At 37.8% G+C, this 15,348-nt stretch overlaps 1 protein-coding gene across 2 annotated transcripts in view; it reads right to left on the bottom strand.

The window, feature by feature from the left end:
- Positions 1 to 15,030, bottom strand: part of GAREM1 (GRB2 associated regulator of MAPK1 subtype 1) — a 177,464-nt gene extending 162,434 nt beyond the window's left edge. For both annotated transcript variants that reach the window (XM_012782572.3, XM_012782573.3), the window contains exon 1: positions 14,910 to 15,030. In XM_012782572.3, the coding sequence (XP_012638026.1) occupies positions 14,910 to 15,030 (121 nt within the window). The remainder of the gene's footprint in view (positions 1 to 14,909) is intronic.
- Positions 15,031 to 15,348: the final 318 nt, after the last annotated feature.

Here is a 15,348-nt window from a genome sequence, read left to right as displayed (position 1 = left end):
CAAAGTCTCAATGAATAATCTGTTTCATGAGTTCTCTTCTCACACTCATCTCTCCATTTATGCAGACAGGCTGGGTTTTGGCACTGAGATATAAGATCCATGTAGCCCTATATTTTTTCTAAAATAATTTAATTCTGATCCTTTCCTGTGAGATTAAGAGGAACCAGGACAATGCCATGCATGAATGGGGGGGGGGAGGAGGTAAGTAAATGTAAGAGAAATTTACATAAATTTTTAAAACTGTACAGATGTGGGTCACTGTGGGATTTTAAAGAAACAGACACACATATACATTGAGAATGCTGTGTGAAAGCGTATCCCTCCTACAAAAGATAATAGGGGAAATACACTTTCAATTAAGTACTCTAAAATTGAGTGTAACTTGCAAATCCTTGTTAAATTTGGAAGCACACACACATACTCTCACATATACTCAAGCTTGAACGGCAGCTTAGTAAAGTATCATTTTAAAACAAATTCTTCCCTAGAGAAAACTTATTGCCAAAGCATCTGGACTATGCTTCTAGAAGGCATTAAACAAGTTACTATCACTTCTGAAACTCACCAGAATAGCACTGGCTTCAAAATAAATTTAAATTTTCTTCAGAAAAACAAACCTCAGGCCTCCCATAGCCATAGGAAAAGAAAAGTGAGGCAAGATTAGGGACAGTTGTAGCTACAATGTCTCTTCTTTGGGAATAAAAGGACTGTTTTCAGATTTCAAAAAACTAAACCTTACATGTTCTTGGAGCGTCGCCCAAGACAGTCCCTGAAAGACAGGTGTGGTTCAAGTGTTTTTCTACTGCTAAAGAGCAAAATAAATTTGACAAAGATAGGTCACATCAGGAGTAAAGAGACCTTTGAATAAATGGCCTGGCACAATGGCAGCCTGGAAGAAAATAAAAATCTTACATCATATGTGAAAATTAATTCCAGATGGGTTAAAGACAAATAAAAAAAAATTTAAATCTTCCTAGGAAATCTGCATGTACAATCTAAGTGTCAAGGGAGACCATTCTTAGCCAAGATTGAAACAGGAAAAAGAGACTTTTTCTGTCAATGTAAAAATTAAAAACTCTTAAATAGAAAAATATAAAGACAATAGAATTTATGTAAATAAGAGAAAAATATCTCTATCATATACAAATAGCACCTAGAAATTGATGAGAACAAGCCAACAACAGAAAAACCAACAAAAAGTATGATTTTAATTCACAGAGGAGCAAGTCCAAGTGGTAAACAGACATACAAAATGGAGCAAAGAAATCACTAATGGGGAAATACAAAGTAACACACAATAAAATCTCACTTCATGACCATTAGACTGGCAATTTAAAAAAAAAAATTATAATAACTATGATTGACATGGATTTGGAGAAATGGTATTCTTGTACATCCATGATAGAAATGGGAATTGTTATGGACTTTTTGGACAGCATTTTGGCAACATCTATTAAATCAATTCCACTCCCATGAATTGGACTTTGATTGAGATGTAAAACCCATTTCTCCCTACATTTTTTTTCGAAAATGATTTAATTTTGGTCATTGCTTATCAGATTAAAAGAATCAGGAAGACAATGTTAGCAAAGATGTTTTGGGGAAAAGTGAAAGAAACCACGAAATTCTATAGAAACAATGAACAAATTAATGACATTACATGTAAGGAGTATATTTAGTTAGTGGAGTATAATTCAAAGGCCAATAACCAGAAACGAATTGAACATGAATCAATACAAGAATGACTATTTCCACACCATGGAATATTATGCAGTTGTTAAAAAAAGAATGAATTTCTATTATATCAGATGATTTTGAAAGATTCTCATGAGTGATATGAGGCCAAAAAGTATATGGAATATAATCCCACTTTTATGAAACAATGACAGAATTCTGTGTATGTCTTTTTATGTATACATAATGCTAATGTATGATTATATGAGTGTGGAGAAAATATGAAGAATACGCCCTGAATTGTTAAAGTAGATTATGTGGGCAGGCAGTGTTGGAGGAGTAGGATTTGATGTGATGGGAGAAATTTTTTTAAAAAAGAAGCTAAAGTGCCACATTTATGTAAAACTGTAAGAGTACTTATGTGAGAGAAAATGAATAGGAAATGCATCAAAATGTCCACGGTTATCTTCTCAGGATGTGGGACTTCAGATTGCCTTCACTTTTAAATATTTTTATGTATTCAAATTCTTCACAATGAATATATTATGTTTATGATCAGAGGGGAATAAAGTTCTACTTCATTGTGACAACTAAAAAAAACTAGGTAGACTATAAAAGGTATTTATCCTTAGTTCATACATTGCCCCCACGGCTCCCTCTAGCCTGCACTTAGTATGAAACTCTTCTCTGATACCACACAGTATTCAATTGTATATAATCTACTCAGATTAATTTCTTCCCAACTGAGTTAACAAAAGAGAGAGAGAGACAGAGAGACAGAGAGAGAGAGAGAGAGACAGAGAGAGAGAGAGAGAGAAAGAGAAGATGGGGGAGGAGTGAATACATTGCATAGGCTACCTGATCTTACTGTAAAGTTAATTTGAAGCTTCTTTTAGTGGGCACTAAAAGATTCTCATAAAGTTATTTGGTACTTCACTTTCAGCAACTGTCACCTCGACACTGTGAGAAATACAACTATTTATAGAATCTTCAGGTGCTAAATTGGTAGAGGAATATGTATTTTATTCTCCATCAACCACTGGCTGTAGCTAGAGAGAGAACTAAACTGGGCTTTTCTTCTTCTCTGTTTTCCTTCTTCTTCGTCATTACAGCGAAGTCGACATTTGCACAAATATTCAATAGAAAAAAATGGAGTGACATTCAAACTATCACATTTGCTTCTCTCCATGTCTTCTTCTATGAATTTGTACTATTTATTCACTAGTGTCAGTACTCTGATTCTAAACCTCAACAGATTCTGAAGTTGCTGTAATCTGTCTTTAACTGCCCCAAACATAGAACTTCAGAAACTGTTATGGATTACATGTAAAAATAATTAAATATTTTTATAAATTTGTCCACTTAATTAGTCTTTAAAGCCAATACATGATGAATCTAGTTTTTCAGCTTGTATTTATGCAATACACAGGAATTTATCAACAACAAAGTATCTTTGGGGAACTCTCCATAGAGTTTCCACTCTCCACACAAATACTATTATAGTTGTGAATACACAACATGGTTTTACCATGATTTCATTAAATTATTTTATTTTATAAAATGGAAGAGGATTCTCTCTTTCAGAGGACAGATACAATAAAACAGTGAATATACCACATTTAAATCTAATATCCAGGATGGTAAAAAGTAAATTAATCACAATTATTCAATATTAAAAACAGAGGTAATATCTACTTATGAAAATTAGCTGAAGACAAATAGAAAGGCAGCTTAAAAAGATATTAACTCACATGAAACAACTAGAAAATGGTCAGATAACTGATGGCTTATTTGTAAAAACAGAACACCATTCAGTCATAAAATTTTATTTTCAAAGAACAACAAAGGAAAATGCTAATGATCTAATGTAAACTTAAAAAGATGTTTGATATACAACTTGGCCCCACTTTTACATATAATTTCCATTTATATGCTATGTCTATATAATAGCAAAATGTTAATAATGTTTATACAACAAGTTGTATAACCTCTGGAATTAAAACTGACACTCACTTTTGTCTTTTGTATGTATTTTCCAAATTCTCTATAATGATATGGGGGGGGGGAGTAAATATTATCATTTTTTAAAAAACACAACTACCCAGCCTCTCTAGCAAAAGGAATAGTGTAGAGGAAAAAAAGCACCTATTAAAAACTGAACAACTAAGCCAGGCATGGTGGCACACACCTGTAGTCCCAGCTACTTGGACAGCTAAGGCAGGAAGGACTGCTTGAGCCCAGGAGTTCAAGACCGTAGTGCACTATGATTGCGTCTATAAAGAGACACTGTACTCCAGCCTGGGCAACATAGCAAACCCTAGTCTCTCTCTTAAAAAAAAAAAAAAATTAGATAACTATCCCCCATTGTGCCTATCAAATCAGAGAGATAATCTGAAAAGTACAAGCCAAAAAACAATGTGTGAAGTGCCTTTATAACAATTCCTTACACATACACATTTTGATGGCCTACTTACAAAGCACAGGCTTCTTATATAGAATCACTTTAAGTTTTCAGTTCATACTGAAGTATGAAAAGAGGAAACTGGTACAAGAGGTTCATACTACCTTAGCTGAGCAAGAACCTGAACTAGAAAGATGTCAAGGAGTTAGGGCCCAGTCAGTACATGGCTATTTTAGTAAGTTTTGAGTAGAAGAAAATAGTGAAAAGAAGGCATTAAAGCAATAATCTGGGTGGCAGAGGCTGCTGGGTGGCTCCCAATATCTAATGTCCCCTTCTCCTCCAATAGGAACCCCTGGGCTTTGTGCCCAGTTAAAAGACTTCAGTTCCCTGTCTTCCTGTACTCCCCGAAGGCCTGACCAATGAGATGTAAGTAAAGTCCTGTGAAGGACTGATAAGACATACCCTTTTGCCCTTATTGCTGCCTGGGATGTAGACATGATAGCTAGAGCTCCAGCAACCATCTAGAACCACGATGTTTTAAGAGTGAAAGCTACCTGCTGGGGATGACAGGGCAGAAAGACATAAAGAACATAGGTCTTTGACTACTAGAACTGTCCTTATTAGTCCTGATCTACATACCTTCAGGTTTCTTCTATATGAGAGAAAGGAAAGCAAAGAAAGCTTTCCATGTTGTATAAGCTATTTTTTTTTTTTTTGGCAGCCCTGTTACATACAACTGAAATTAATCCTAACTGATACGCCATGATGAGCTTGTAAAAATTTCTTCTCATTGTCTACTCTCAGTGGCTCCTTTCCTCTTAACTGGCCAAAAGATGGGACCAAAATAAATAGGAAAAAATAACAGTAGGGTATCTTAATAAGGCTTTCTGTTACTTGTTATTTATTTTCAAGTAGGTAATTTGAACCTTCTACAGCAAATGCTTTCTCTGTAGACACAACTAATTAAATTGTTTTTAACTTGGGTCTGGTGCTTGATTGATTTTGTCAGTCAGTGGTCCAAAAGTAAAAACAGATCCTGAATTATTTTAAATAGTAATAACCTGAAACAGACTACTACTGAAGATCCAGGAACATAAAGCTCTTGAGGACCAGAGATGACAATGGAATGAATGTATGCTAGCTTTTTTATTCCAACTATGCCTTACTTGCCCCATTGCTGTTAAAGGAACAGAACTGCAATCCAAAATGACTATCACAGAATATAGCATTTGCACAGATAGATGTCCTGGAGTTATGCAAGTGCTCTTTCTCAGATATTTCATTAACCTTTTTTTTGAATGAATAACAGATTGTTATAACCAGTGCTTCCTACAAATGTTACAAGCGATTCTGTGTTACCTACAAGGTAACAGATATGTTTAAAAATAGAAACATATATCCTTTTTCTGTTACTTTTAGATATTTGTGTACTTAGTTCCCTGCTTGAAGAAAGACAAATTTTCATTTCTAACATCCTGAAGTGTGGTATTGAGAAAATTGTCATCTAATAAAAAAGTGTCTGGTCAAGGAAATTTTTCTCTACTGAGTGGAGGAAAAAACAACAGAACATAACTTACTTTAAATCAATCTATCTATCTATCTATCTATCTATCTATCTATCTATCTATACATAAGTGTTGCTTACAATTACATTCCCCCCAATGTATAACTTGGCCTGATCTTAATAACTTACTATATGTTAAATATTAACTGGAATAACAAATATCTTCACAATTATAAAGAATTCATATTGCATTTTAAATTAAATAACTTGGCATTGATTAAACAATCATTAAGCCATCAAAGCCCAAGTGATATTCAAATACTTCAAACTAGGTTAACAATTAGCAGACTCAATTAAAATGACTTACCCTATAATTGTAAAATAATTCATCCACAGAAGGCAAACAGGCTTGGGAACATTTTTTCCTTCTTTTACCACTATCTAATACTTCTGCATAGCATAAAAGGAAACTCATTGCCAGGGATTAAGACACTATGGTTTCAAGTCAATCTTGGGGCTATTCTAGGAAGATGACAACTGTACCAAATTAGCAGTTGTAGTTTTGTAACATTATTTGAACCAAGTGGCTTGCTTTGCTTAGAAGTAAAATCACTGGTGCCCAGAGATGAGGTGATGGGTAAATGGCTATTTATTGTTGACTAGTTTCTAAGATTTATGGCATTCTAGATCATGTACTCAGTTAATAGCATGATGATACCAATGATTAAAAATTCAATGACATGGCAATACATAATATGTAAAGGAAGCATCTTAATTTCAGAATGAAAGAACTACCAAGAAAGGGGAAAAATCTAAAAATGAGTCATAATTTCCATGAGTACTTTATTTACAATACTGATAACTTATAGCCCTAAAAATCGTATTATAAATGATGGTCCACTGGTCTTTACTTTTCCTACTGCTAATATTAAGATCTACCATCTTAGTCCAACTTATATTAATATATTTAAAAATATAATGCAACCTCAAATGATACAAGAGATTCTATTTCAGACTTGCAGAGCTCACAGATAGCTTTAGTAATATGGACATTTTGGACCTTATAATTTTTAATACTGAGATTTGCTCATTCATTTATTAAATGATTATCAAGGTGCCACTTATGTGTGGGCATTGTGCTAGGAGTTAGGAAATAGTATTAATAAAAAATAATTTTAGATATATGTGAGCTGAAATTCAAGTAAACATTTTTGAAAAATTGGGAGAACAGGGCTGGGGTGGGGATGTAGGAGAAGCTCTTCATGTGGAAATGTCTTCTAATAGAGTTAATTCTATGAAATTTAAATTATTTTAACAGGTATTTTATATTTTGACAAAATAATACATAAACCAGAAATAAAAGTTATTTTTCACATTGCATGTAATACCTGATGTTCTTGAGATTGAGAGCCCTGTTGAAGAAAAGAAGCAAGTTTGTGAGTCTTCCTAGAACAGCAGTTCAGTAAGTGAAAAGACAGATACCTCAGGAATCTCAAACAAAAATAAACGAGCTTACAAGCTGGTCTACAAGAACTTGCTATTTCAATAAGGCAGCCAATGAGCAAAAGGGACTAAAAGACTCCTTCTTTAAACCATGATGCAGTAGATCACAACAGTCAAACCAGTTTCCCTTTTACAGATGAACTGTCTTAAGATTATTACTGACAATGTGAATACTGATTTCATTTCCTTTGGATATATATCCCGTCGTGGGGTTGCTGGATTTTATGGTAGTTCTATTTTGAATTTTTTGAGGAACCTCCATACTGATTTCCATAATGGCTTTGCTAATTTAAATTTACATTCACAATAGTATGTAAACGTGGGTTCCCTTTTCTCCACATCCTAGCCAACACTTATCTTTGGTCATTTTGCTATCTTGTCTTTTATATCTTTTGTCTTTTTGCAATTCTAAAGTGATATCTCATTCAGAGACCTGTTGGCCATTTGTATGTATTCTGTTGAGACATGTCTATTGCCTCTTTTTAATCAGTTTTTTTTTTGGGGGGGGGACTATTGAGTTGAGTTCCTTATATACTCTGGATATTAAACCCTTGTCAAATGTAAAGTTTGCAAATATTTTCTCCCATTCCATAGGTTGTCTCTTTGCTCTGTGGAGTGTTTCCTTTGCTGTGCACAGCTTTTCAGTTTGATGTAATCCCATATTGTCTATTTTTGCTTTTGTTGCCTGTGCTTTTGAGGTCTTATCCAAAAAAAATCTTTGTTTAGTCCAATGTCATGAAGTGTTTCTCCTATGCTTTCTTCTAGTAGTTTCATAATTTCTGGTCTTACAATTAAATCTTTAAATCCATCTGAGTTGGTTCTTGTATATGGTGATAGATAGGGATCCAGTAATCCTACTACTGGGTATATATCCAAAAGAAATGAAATCAATATGTCAGAGATATCTGCACTCCCATGTTTATTGCAGCACTGGTCACAACAGTCAAGACTCAACCTAAGTGTCCAAAAATAGATACAAAGGTTAAGAAAATGTGGCATATATACACAAGTGAATACTATTCAGCCATATAAAAGAATGAAATCCTGTCAAAACCCAGAGGACATTATGTTAAGCGAAATAGGCCAGGCACAAAAAGACAAACACTGCATATTCTCACTTATATGCAGAACCTAAAAAAAGTAGATCTCATAGAAGTAGAGAATGACAAAGTTGTTACTGGGAGAGTAGAAGGAAGGGGGTACTGGGGAGAGGACAGTCAATGTCTCTTTTATAATCAGAAAGAGTAAGTTCCAGAGTAAGATCCTATTGCACAGTAGGGCAAGAGTAAGAGTAAGATCCTATTGCACATTAGGGCAACTAGAGTCAACAATAGGGTATTGCATATCTCAAAACAGGTAGAAGATAGGATTTTGTATGTTCTCACCACAAAGAAATGGTAAATGTTTGAGGTGATGGATATGCTAATAAGCCTGATTTAATCATTACACAATGTATATACATACACCACAATGCACCCCATAAATATGCCCAATTACCGTATCTGTTAAACATTTTTTAAAGTTATGCTTTTCAATTAGAATATGTAAATATCCACCCTACATTCTACATACTTGCTCTCCCTTGTAAATAGGTGTTAAAGTATTGCTTGAGTGTGGGGAGAGATTTTCAAAACAGCCATCTTACTTGAAAAACAAGGACACTGCAAGAGCTATGTCCAAATCTTGACTTGAGAGTCTAAATGTTTATCACTGTCCAATGCCTGCCACAATGTCCTCTCCTATTTTTTTCCATAATTTTTAGGCATGGTCAATAGTCTGAATAGGTGAAAACTGGAGGAAAGTAAAAGCACACTGTGTATCAATGAATGTTAGAGAGACTTTCTTATCACGAATTTTATATATTATATTAGGCACTTCTTTCCTGATAACTGTTATATAAACAACAGGTACTAAAAATGACCATTAATCAGTAAAAGTAATAGTGGGTACATGCCAAAAAAAAAAAAAAAGATTCACGTGTCTAAGTTCATTGTTTCGGTACCATTGGGTTAGATTCACATGCAATTCTAGATTAAGTTGAAAGTTCCTTTCGTAACTTCCTGCTCTGGTCCCTCCCAAATCCAATTTTGGATTAGTCTGTTTATAACACTCTTCTCTCTAATAAACACCTTACACCACCTTTTTACAACCCATGGATTACTAGATCAATAGTAACTGGAATACTCAAAAGGAAATAGACTAAAATCACCCAGAGCATTTCTCTCAGTTTCTTTATCTGTACACAGATAATAAAATCTTCTGCTGCTTAAACGACATAATACACTCTAAAACTTCCGCCTCAACTAGTCCGCATCTCCACCATACCAATCTTATGTATCTATACTGTTTTGCAATACATGCATTCCACATATATTATCGCATTGAATTCTTAAAGTAGATACACAAGAATGTAAGCTCCATGAAAATAAGTTTTTGTTTGATTTGTTCAGTGCTGTAGTCCCAACACCAATACCAGTGGTTGTCACATAGTAGGGGCTTAATAAATACTAGTTGACTGAATAAATTATTGAATAACTATGAGGTACGTGGGCAAGTATTATGTTCATTTTTGCTGCAAGAGAAAACTAAGATTCAAAGGGGTTAAGAGACCTGACCAAGATCACGTGGTATGAAATGGAGTACCTGTTAACAAAATGCAGGTCTCTTGGCTCCAAATCTAGCATCCTTTAAACTATTATTTCTCCCACCCTGGGCATGTGTACCCACTTACAATACAAAATGCTAGGGAAAATAAAGATTGATATTAAGTTACTTTAGTGAAAGAAAGAAAAAGAGAAAGGAAGGAAAGGAAAAGAAAAAGAAAGAAAAATATATAAAATAACACCAATCACAGAAAAGAATTGAAAACTTACATCAATTTCAAAGATAAAACAAGGAAATAGAAAGATCTCTGAAATTTGCATGCAACCACTCGGAGCTTCCCCCGGCTTAGGGTTTAGGTGTCCACGCTTTTGCTCCGTTTCCAGGCCTGTGCTGTAGCAGCACCTGAGCACAGAGCATGGACCAAAGTTCCCACAGCCCCAAGACACCTACACACACAGCTTAGAATCATGTCTGATTCCTTCCAACAACCAGGAAGGAGAGTCTGTTCTGGTTCTACCTACTTAGCTGTCTCCATTCCCCTACCACCTTCTTTTTCTCTCCAAGAGAGACCAAGACCATGCAACCTTGGTCTTCCTTTTCCTTTCAGCAAACTGGGCCATTAACTCATCTTTTTATGCACTAGATCAGCATTCTACGAACTGGGGTATATGTTTGAGGCAAAGCCAACACTTCCCAAGATGTTCGTTATCACAGCTGCAAGGCAGTTTCCAGACCCTGAATTTCCAAATGTTCTTGTCTAAAAATCGACCCACCTGGGTGACTGTGATTGGCATCCATCCTGTGAGGACCCTCACAGTGAAGGATGGAAGCAGTCCTTCAATATCTCCCCTTCACAAAAACAATGTATTTGCATTACCTTTCCCACATCTTTCTAAAATGCACTGCCCCAGGGTACAAAGTGGGGGGAGAGAACAAAGAACAAATAAAAATGTTGACACTTGTTGAGGGGTGAAAGTCATCAACAACACCTTTGGCTAATCAGGTAATTTCCAATTCTTTGTTTTAAAAAACAATGGGAAATCTTTAAATATGAACAGCCTAAGGTCAAAAGATATAGAAAACACTGAATTTTAATTTATATACATATTTTGGGGTTATATAAAGTATGACAGTGGTCAAAAAACACCTTCAAGGATAAAAGTATATAATATTGGGGTAGAATTCTATCAGGAGAAGGGAAATGGAAATAAAAATTTAAAGAGATAAAGAGACAAAATCTTTAACTTTTAGAGAACTTATTCATGCACTTTTTAAAATAAATGATATTGGGAATCAAATATAGATTTTACAAGAGTTTTTTAAATGATATAATTTAAAATATCAATATTTACAATACGCTGAAAAATTACACCCTTTGCAACTATTTAAACTTAGGACAAAAAAGTTTTAGCAAATAACTGAAAAATGTGCTTAGGGTACAGAGTTTCACGGAATTTTTTAGGAACTACAGGAGCAAAAAAGTTGGAAGAACACTGCTTTTAACAAGCCTTCAGAGTCTTTCCAGGATGAAAATGAGGAGAGAAAAAGGGAACAACTTCCCACAGACCCAGTTTTGAGTGAGGATGGTTGGAGGTGGCATAGGGATTAGTATGCTCTCTGTCCTCTTCGTGGTCTTAAGCACATTAGTTGAACCTGGTTCTGCAGCCAACAATTTACAACGTTGATGATCAATCAGTTCAAATATCTGATCTTAATTGCACTGCCGACTGGGTGAGACCTTTACTGATGAGATATATCTCATCAAATCTCCCAAGGAGAATTGCTAAAGTACTTTTCTTTGGGTTCTCCAGAAAGGCTCACAGGGCAATACTCATAAAGGCTCACTAATTTTGTATTTATCTTACCATACAAAGACAAATTTCACCACTGCAGGTATAACCCTGAATGCACCTATCTAACTGGCATTTCAGGAGTGACGTGTATAATACAGAGAATTGGAGAGTTCTTTACAAGCTGTGTAGTTAATATTTTGAGCCCATGTACTGAGGTGTCATCTCAACAGACACATCTACATACCCAAGTCCCCGAACTCCATGTTTTTCCTTCTTTCTCCAATTCTGTAACCTCTCTTCTTCCCTGCTGCCCCTCGCCTCTTTTTAGCCACTCCTTTGGGAAGGAGAAAGCCATCTGTATCTAATGGATAAGGCCAACACTTTATCTGGCGTCTACACTGTTTTAAAAATACTGTGGTTCCGGTCCTCCGGCTCTCAGAGACAGTGAGGCTATTTAGAGTAGATGTCAAAACTACATCAAACCTACTCCCCTTTAGTATGAGGAGGTGGCAGAGTTTCAGATAAGAGGTCAGTCTTCAGAGTCAGGAAGTCGGCTGGAAACCCCACCCCACCATTTACCAGGTATGAGTCTTCAGGCAAGTCACTCAATTTCTCTGAATCTCAGGTTCCCAAAGTCCTTAAAACAGGGTTGCCGAGGATTTGAAACAATACATATCAAGCACCTAGAAATGTACCAGCACACAGTAGGCATTCAATAACCAACAGTTATGAAATCAGATTTTTAATGTTTTTTAATGATTGCCTGAAATTAGACAATAGTTTCCTCTTGGCATAATGTCAACTAGTGGCATGTTTTTCAATTTCTTTCTAGTCTCTTTTAAAACAAGTGATTTGGAAAATGACTACCTTTCATGTCTAAGTGTAGGGTGGGCATGTGTGTGTATAAAATGTACCTGCAGTACTAAAACTGACAAAAAGACACACACAGGATGAGGACTGCACGAAACTTGAGATTTCACCTATGGCATTTATAAATATGTCAGCATGTCCTTAACCTGTTCAAAACCCTGATGAGAAACATGTTTAAAAATAAGCACAGAAGCTATGATTGACTCTTTTCAAGTCTACCCTAATTAAACTGCTAACATTTTTCTCCCATCAAATTAGCAAAGATTTTAAAAGATACTTAACATTTTAAGAGTGTGGGCAGACAGTAGAACTCCCACAATGCTCATGTTAGTGTAAATGAGTATAACCTTTAGTTTCTAAAGCAATTTGATAATGTGTATCAAGGAGTTAAAAAGGATTGACATGCTTGTTCAGCAAGGTAGGAATATATTCTAACCAAAACAGATTTATGTACAAGAGTGTTCATTACATCACAACTTAATAACAGTAAAAAAATAAAGCAGCTTAGTAATGTCCACAATAGAGGATGAAATTATGTGGTAGAGCCAGCCCATGGAATATTATGTAGCTATTGAAAACCATGTTAACAAAAAATATTTAAATAAGATGGGTTTGTTAAATGAAAGCAGCAAGGTATAAAGCGGTATTAGGCCATGAATCCAAATTTGTGTGTGCCACTGTGATTCTTCAGTGGCAATAAGAAAATAAGAGAAATGTACAATAAACAATTGGAATTATATGTAGTGATCAAAATCCATTCCACAGCTTGAAAGGACACAGTGTTAAGACTTGCTACCCACGTCTTCATTTTAGAAAGAAGTGTGGGATGAGTACACTGCTGATTCAGATCCTTTTTATGAATGGCAGGGATAGAAAAGTGGGTAATAAAACTAAAAGTGATGTCTGAAAGTGATATTCAGCCTCTTTAAACTTTCAGTTTAATGAAGCTTTTGAGTGACTTTTACACCACATACACCCATGCTCTCTGCCTAGCTAACAAGTTTTGGAAGCATGTCCAGTGATGAGAGGTCATAAAAGGGAAGGACTCTCAGCCTTCCAATATACACAATTTGGGAGCAGGAAATGAAACACAGTGAATACAAACACACACACACACAAATTCAGGTCTGTGGGTGCATATTTAGAACACAAAACACCTTCCCACCCCCTTATTCCAAGTAGTGATGCCTCAATACACCACCTGTCCACCCTCCCTTGTATTCAACAGCTATTGTCATCTGCATTCCATTACTAGTTTAAAAACTCCTGGTTTATTTCCAATGCCCACCACTACCACCACCAACCAAACAAGGACAGCAAGCGAGCCAAGATTGTTTTCCAGCTTTCTTGAACTTTCTTGCGTTTATTTTTCACATCAGTGCCTCAAATGTCTAATCTAACCCCACAGATAAGAAACAGAATAAAAAATCCTTTTGGACATCTTTACGACTCACATTACACACCCTTTCGCCCCAGAAAACAAGGAGTAACCCAAGTGCTTGTGACTCTAAATGACATCTTTCTGCTTAGTGCTCTTCTGACTTGGCCTGTGTGGTCACAGCTCTGCCTGCCTGCCTGCCTGCCTGCCAGCCTGGGCCAGGGTGCTTCCAACTGCCCCATAGTAGGGCTTCTTTCTGCAAACAGTCTGAAATCACTTGAAGCCAAAGCTCACTGAAGTTATGGTGAAAACAAGAGAAGACCAAACACACCTAAACTGCCACCTTAACAAGTCACAACTCTCAAACTGAAAGGTATCTACTTGCTTGATAGTATGCGCATCTATTTGTTGGCAGATGTCACACTGCAGAACAGTTGGGGATGTTTGGCTGCTTTCTGGTGGTCAATTTTAGGAAACACACGCTTCTTAGTTGTGAGCTCAGGTTTCAAATCAATATATGTTTTGGCGACTTAAATTTTCTTTTTCCAGGCTGGAAATGTGCTAAGCTAATAATTAACCTTAAGCATACCATCACTTCTGCTAAAAACATTTTCTGCACACAGCCCTAAATTACTTTCAGTTGGGTTAAACAAAACAGACAAGCTGTAATAAAAGGTCTCCGAGAAATGTGATCCCTTTCATTGGTCACCCAGGAGCTTTTCCTCTTAAATCTGCTGCGGGGGGGATGGGGAGAGAGGGGAAACAGGGGGGCAGGGAGGAAGGCACCCTAAATAAGATGCCACCCAGAGCACAATTATTTTCGTAGAAAGTTGCCTAAGATAACTCTTCAGGGTTTCTCAGGTTGAGTAATTCTTGCACGAGGGTAGGGAGGGACCGCTCGCGTCCAAGATTACTATCTGCAGAGGTTTCCCCTATGTTGATTTTTTTTTAAGGCGTCCTTTTAAATTATACTGCAAGGGCTCTGATTTCCACCTCTCCGGCTGCTGCTGGCGGAGTCGAGAGCAACGCGCCGGGGCTGCGGCGGCAGCCGCTCGAGCCAACTCGGGGCTCCGCGGCGGGCAGCCCACTCCCCGGCGCGTCCCACCCTCCCGCGCGCCCGCGCGCACACCCGCGCCGAGACGGCGGTCCGCGCCGCCTGCCCTGCGCCCGGCCGGGACTCACCGTTGTCCAGCCGCGCGAGCTGGGGCAGCCGGTAAGTGCTGACCAGCAGGTCGAGCGGCACGGCCACCGAGCTCCACTTCACATCCTTGAGGCTGCAGCCCAGCGAGGGCGCCGGGTCCATGTCCCCCGCCGCCGCCGCCGGCACCACCCGCGCCGTTCGCGCTCGCGGTCTGGGGCGCGCGGGAGGCGCCGGGCAGCTCCGGCCGGGGGGCGCGGCGGCCGAGGCGGCCCGGAGGGAGGGGGCCGGCGCCCGGCTCAGCTGCGGCTGCGGGGCATGGCCGGGGCGCCCCGCGCGCCCTCAAGCCGGGAGAGGACTCGGAGCAGCCCCGCGGCTGCGGGCGGCGGCGGCGGCGGCCCGGGTGGCTGCGGCGGCTCCCGCTCCGCCTCCTCCTCTGGCCCCGGGTCTGCAGCTGCGGCGGCCGCCCGCTCGCCTCCTCCT

This window comes from Microcebus murinus, chromosome 17 (assembly GCF_040939455.1).
Source record: "Microcebus murinus isolate Inina chromosome 17, M.murinus_Inina_mat1.0, whole genome shotgun sequence".
Classification (NCBI taxonomy): Eukaryota; Metazoa; Chordata; class Mammalia; order Primates; family Cheirogaleidae; genus Microcebus; species Microcebus murinus.
This window is presented reverse-complemented; position numbering and strand designations above follow the sequence as displayed.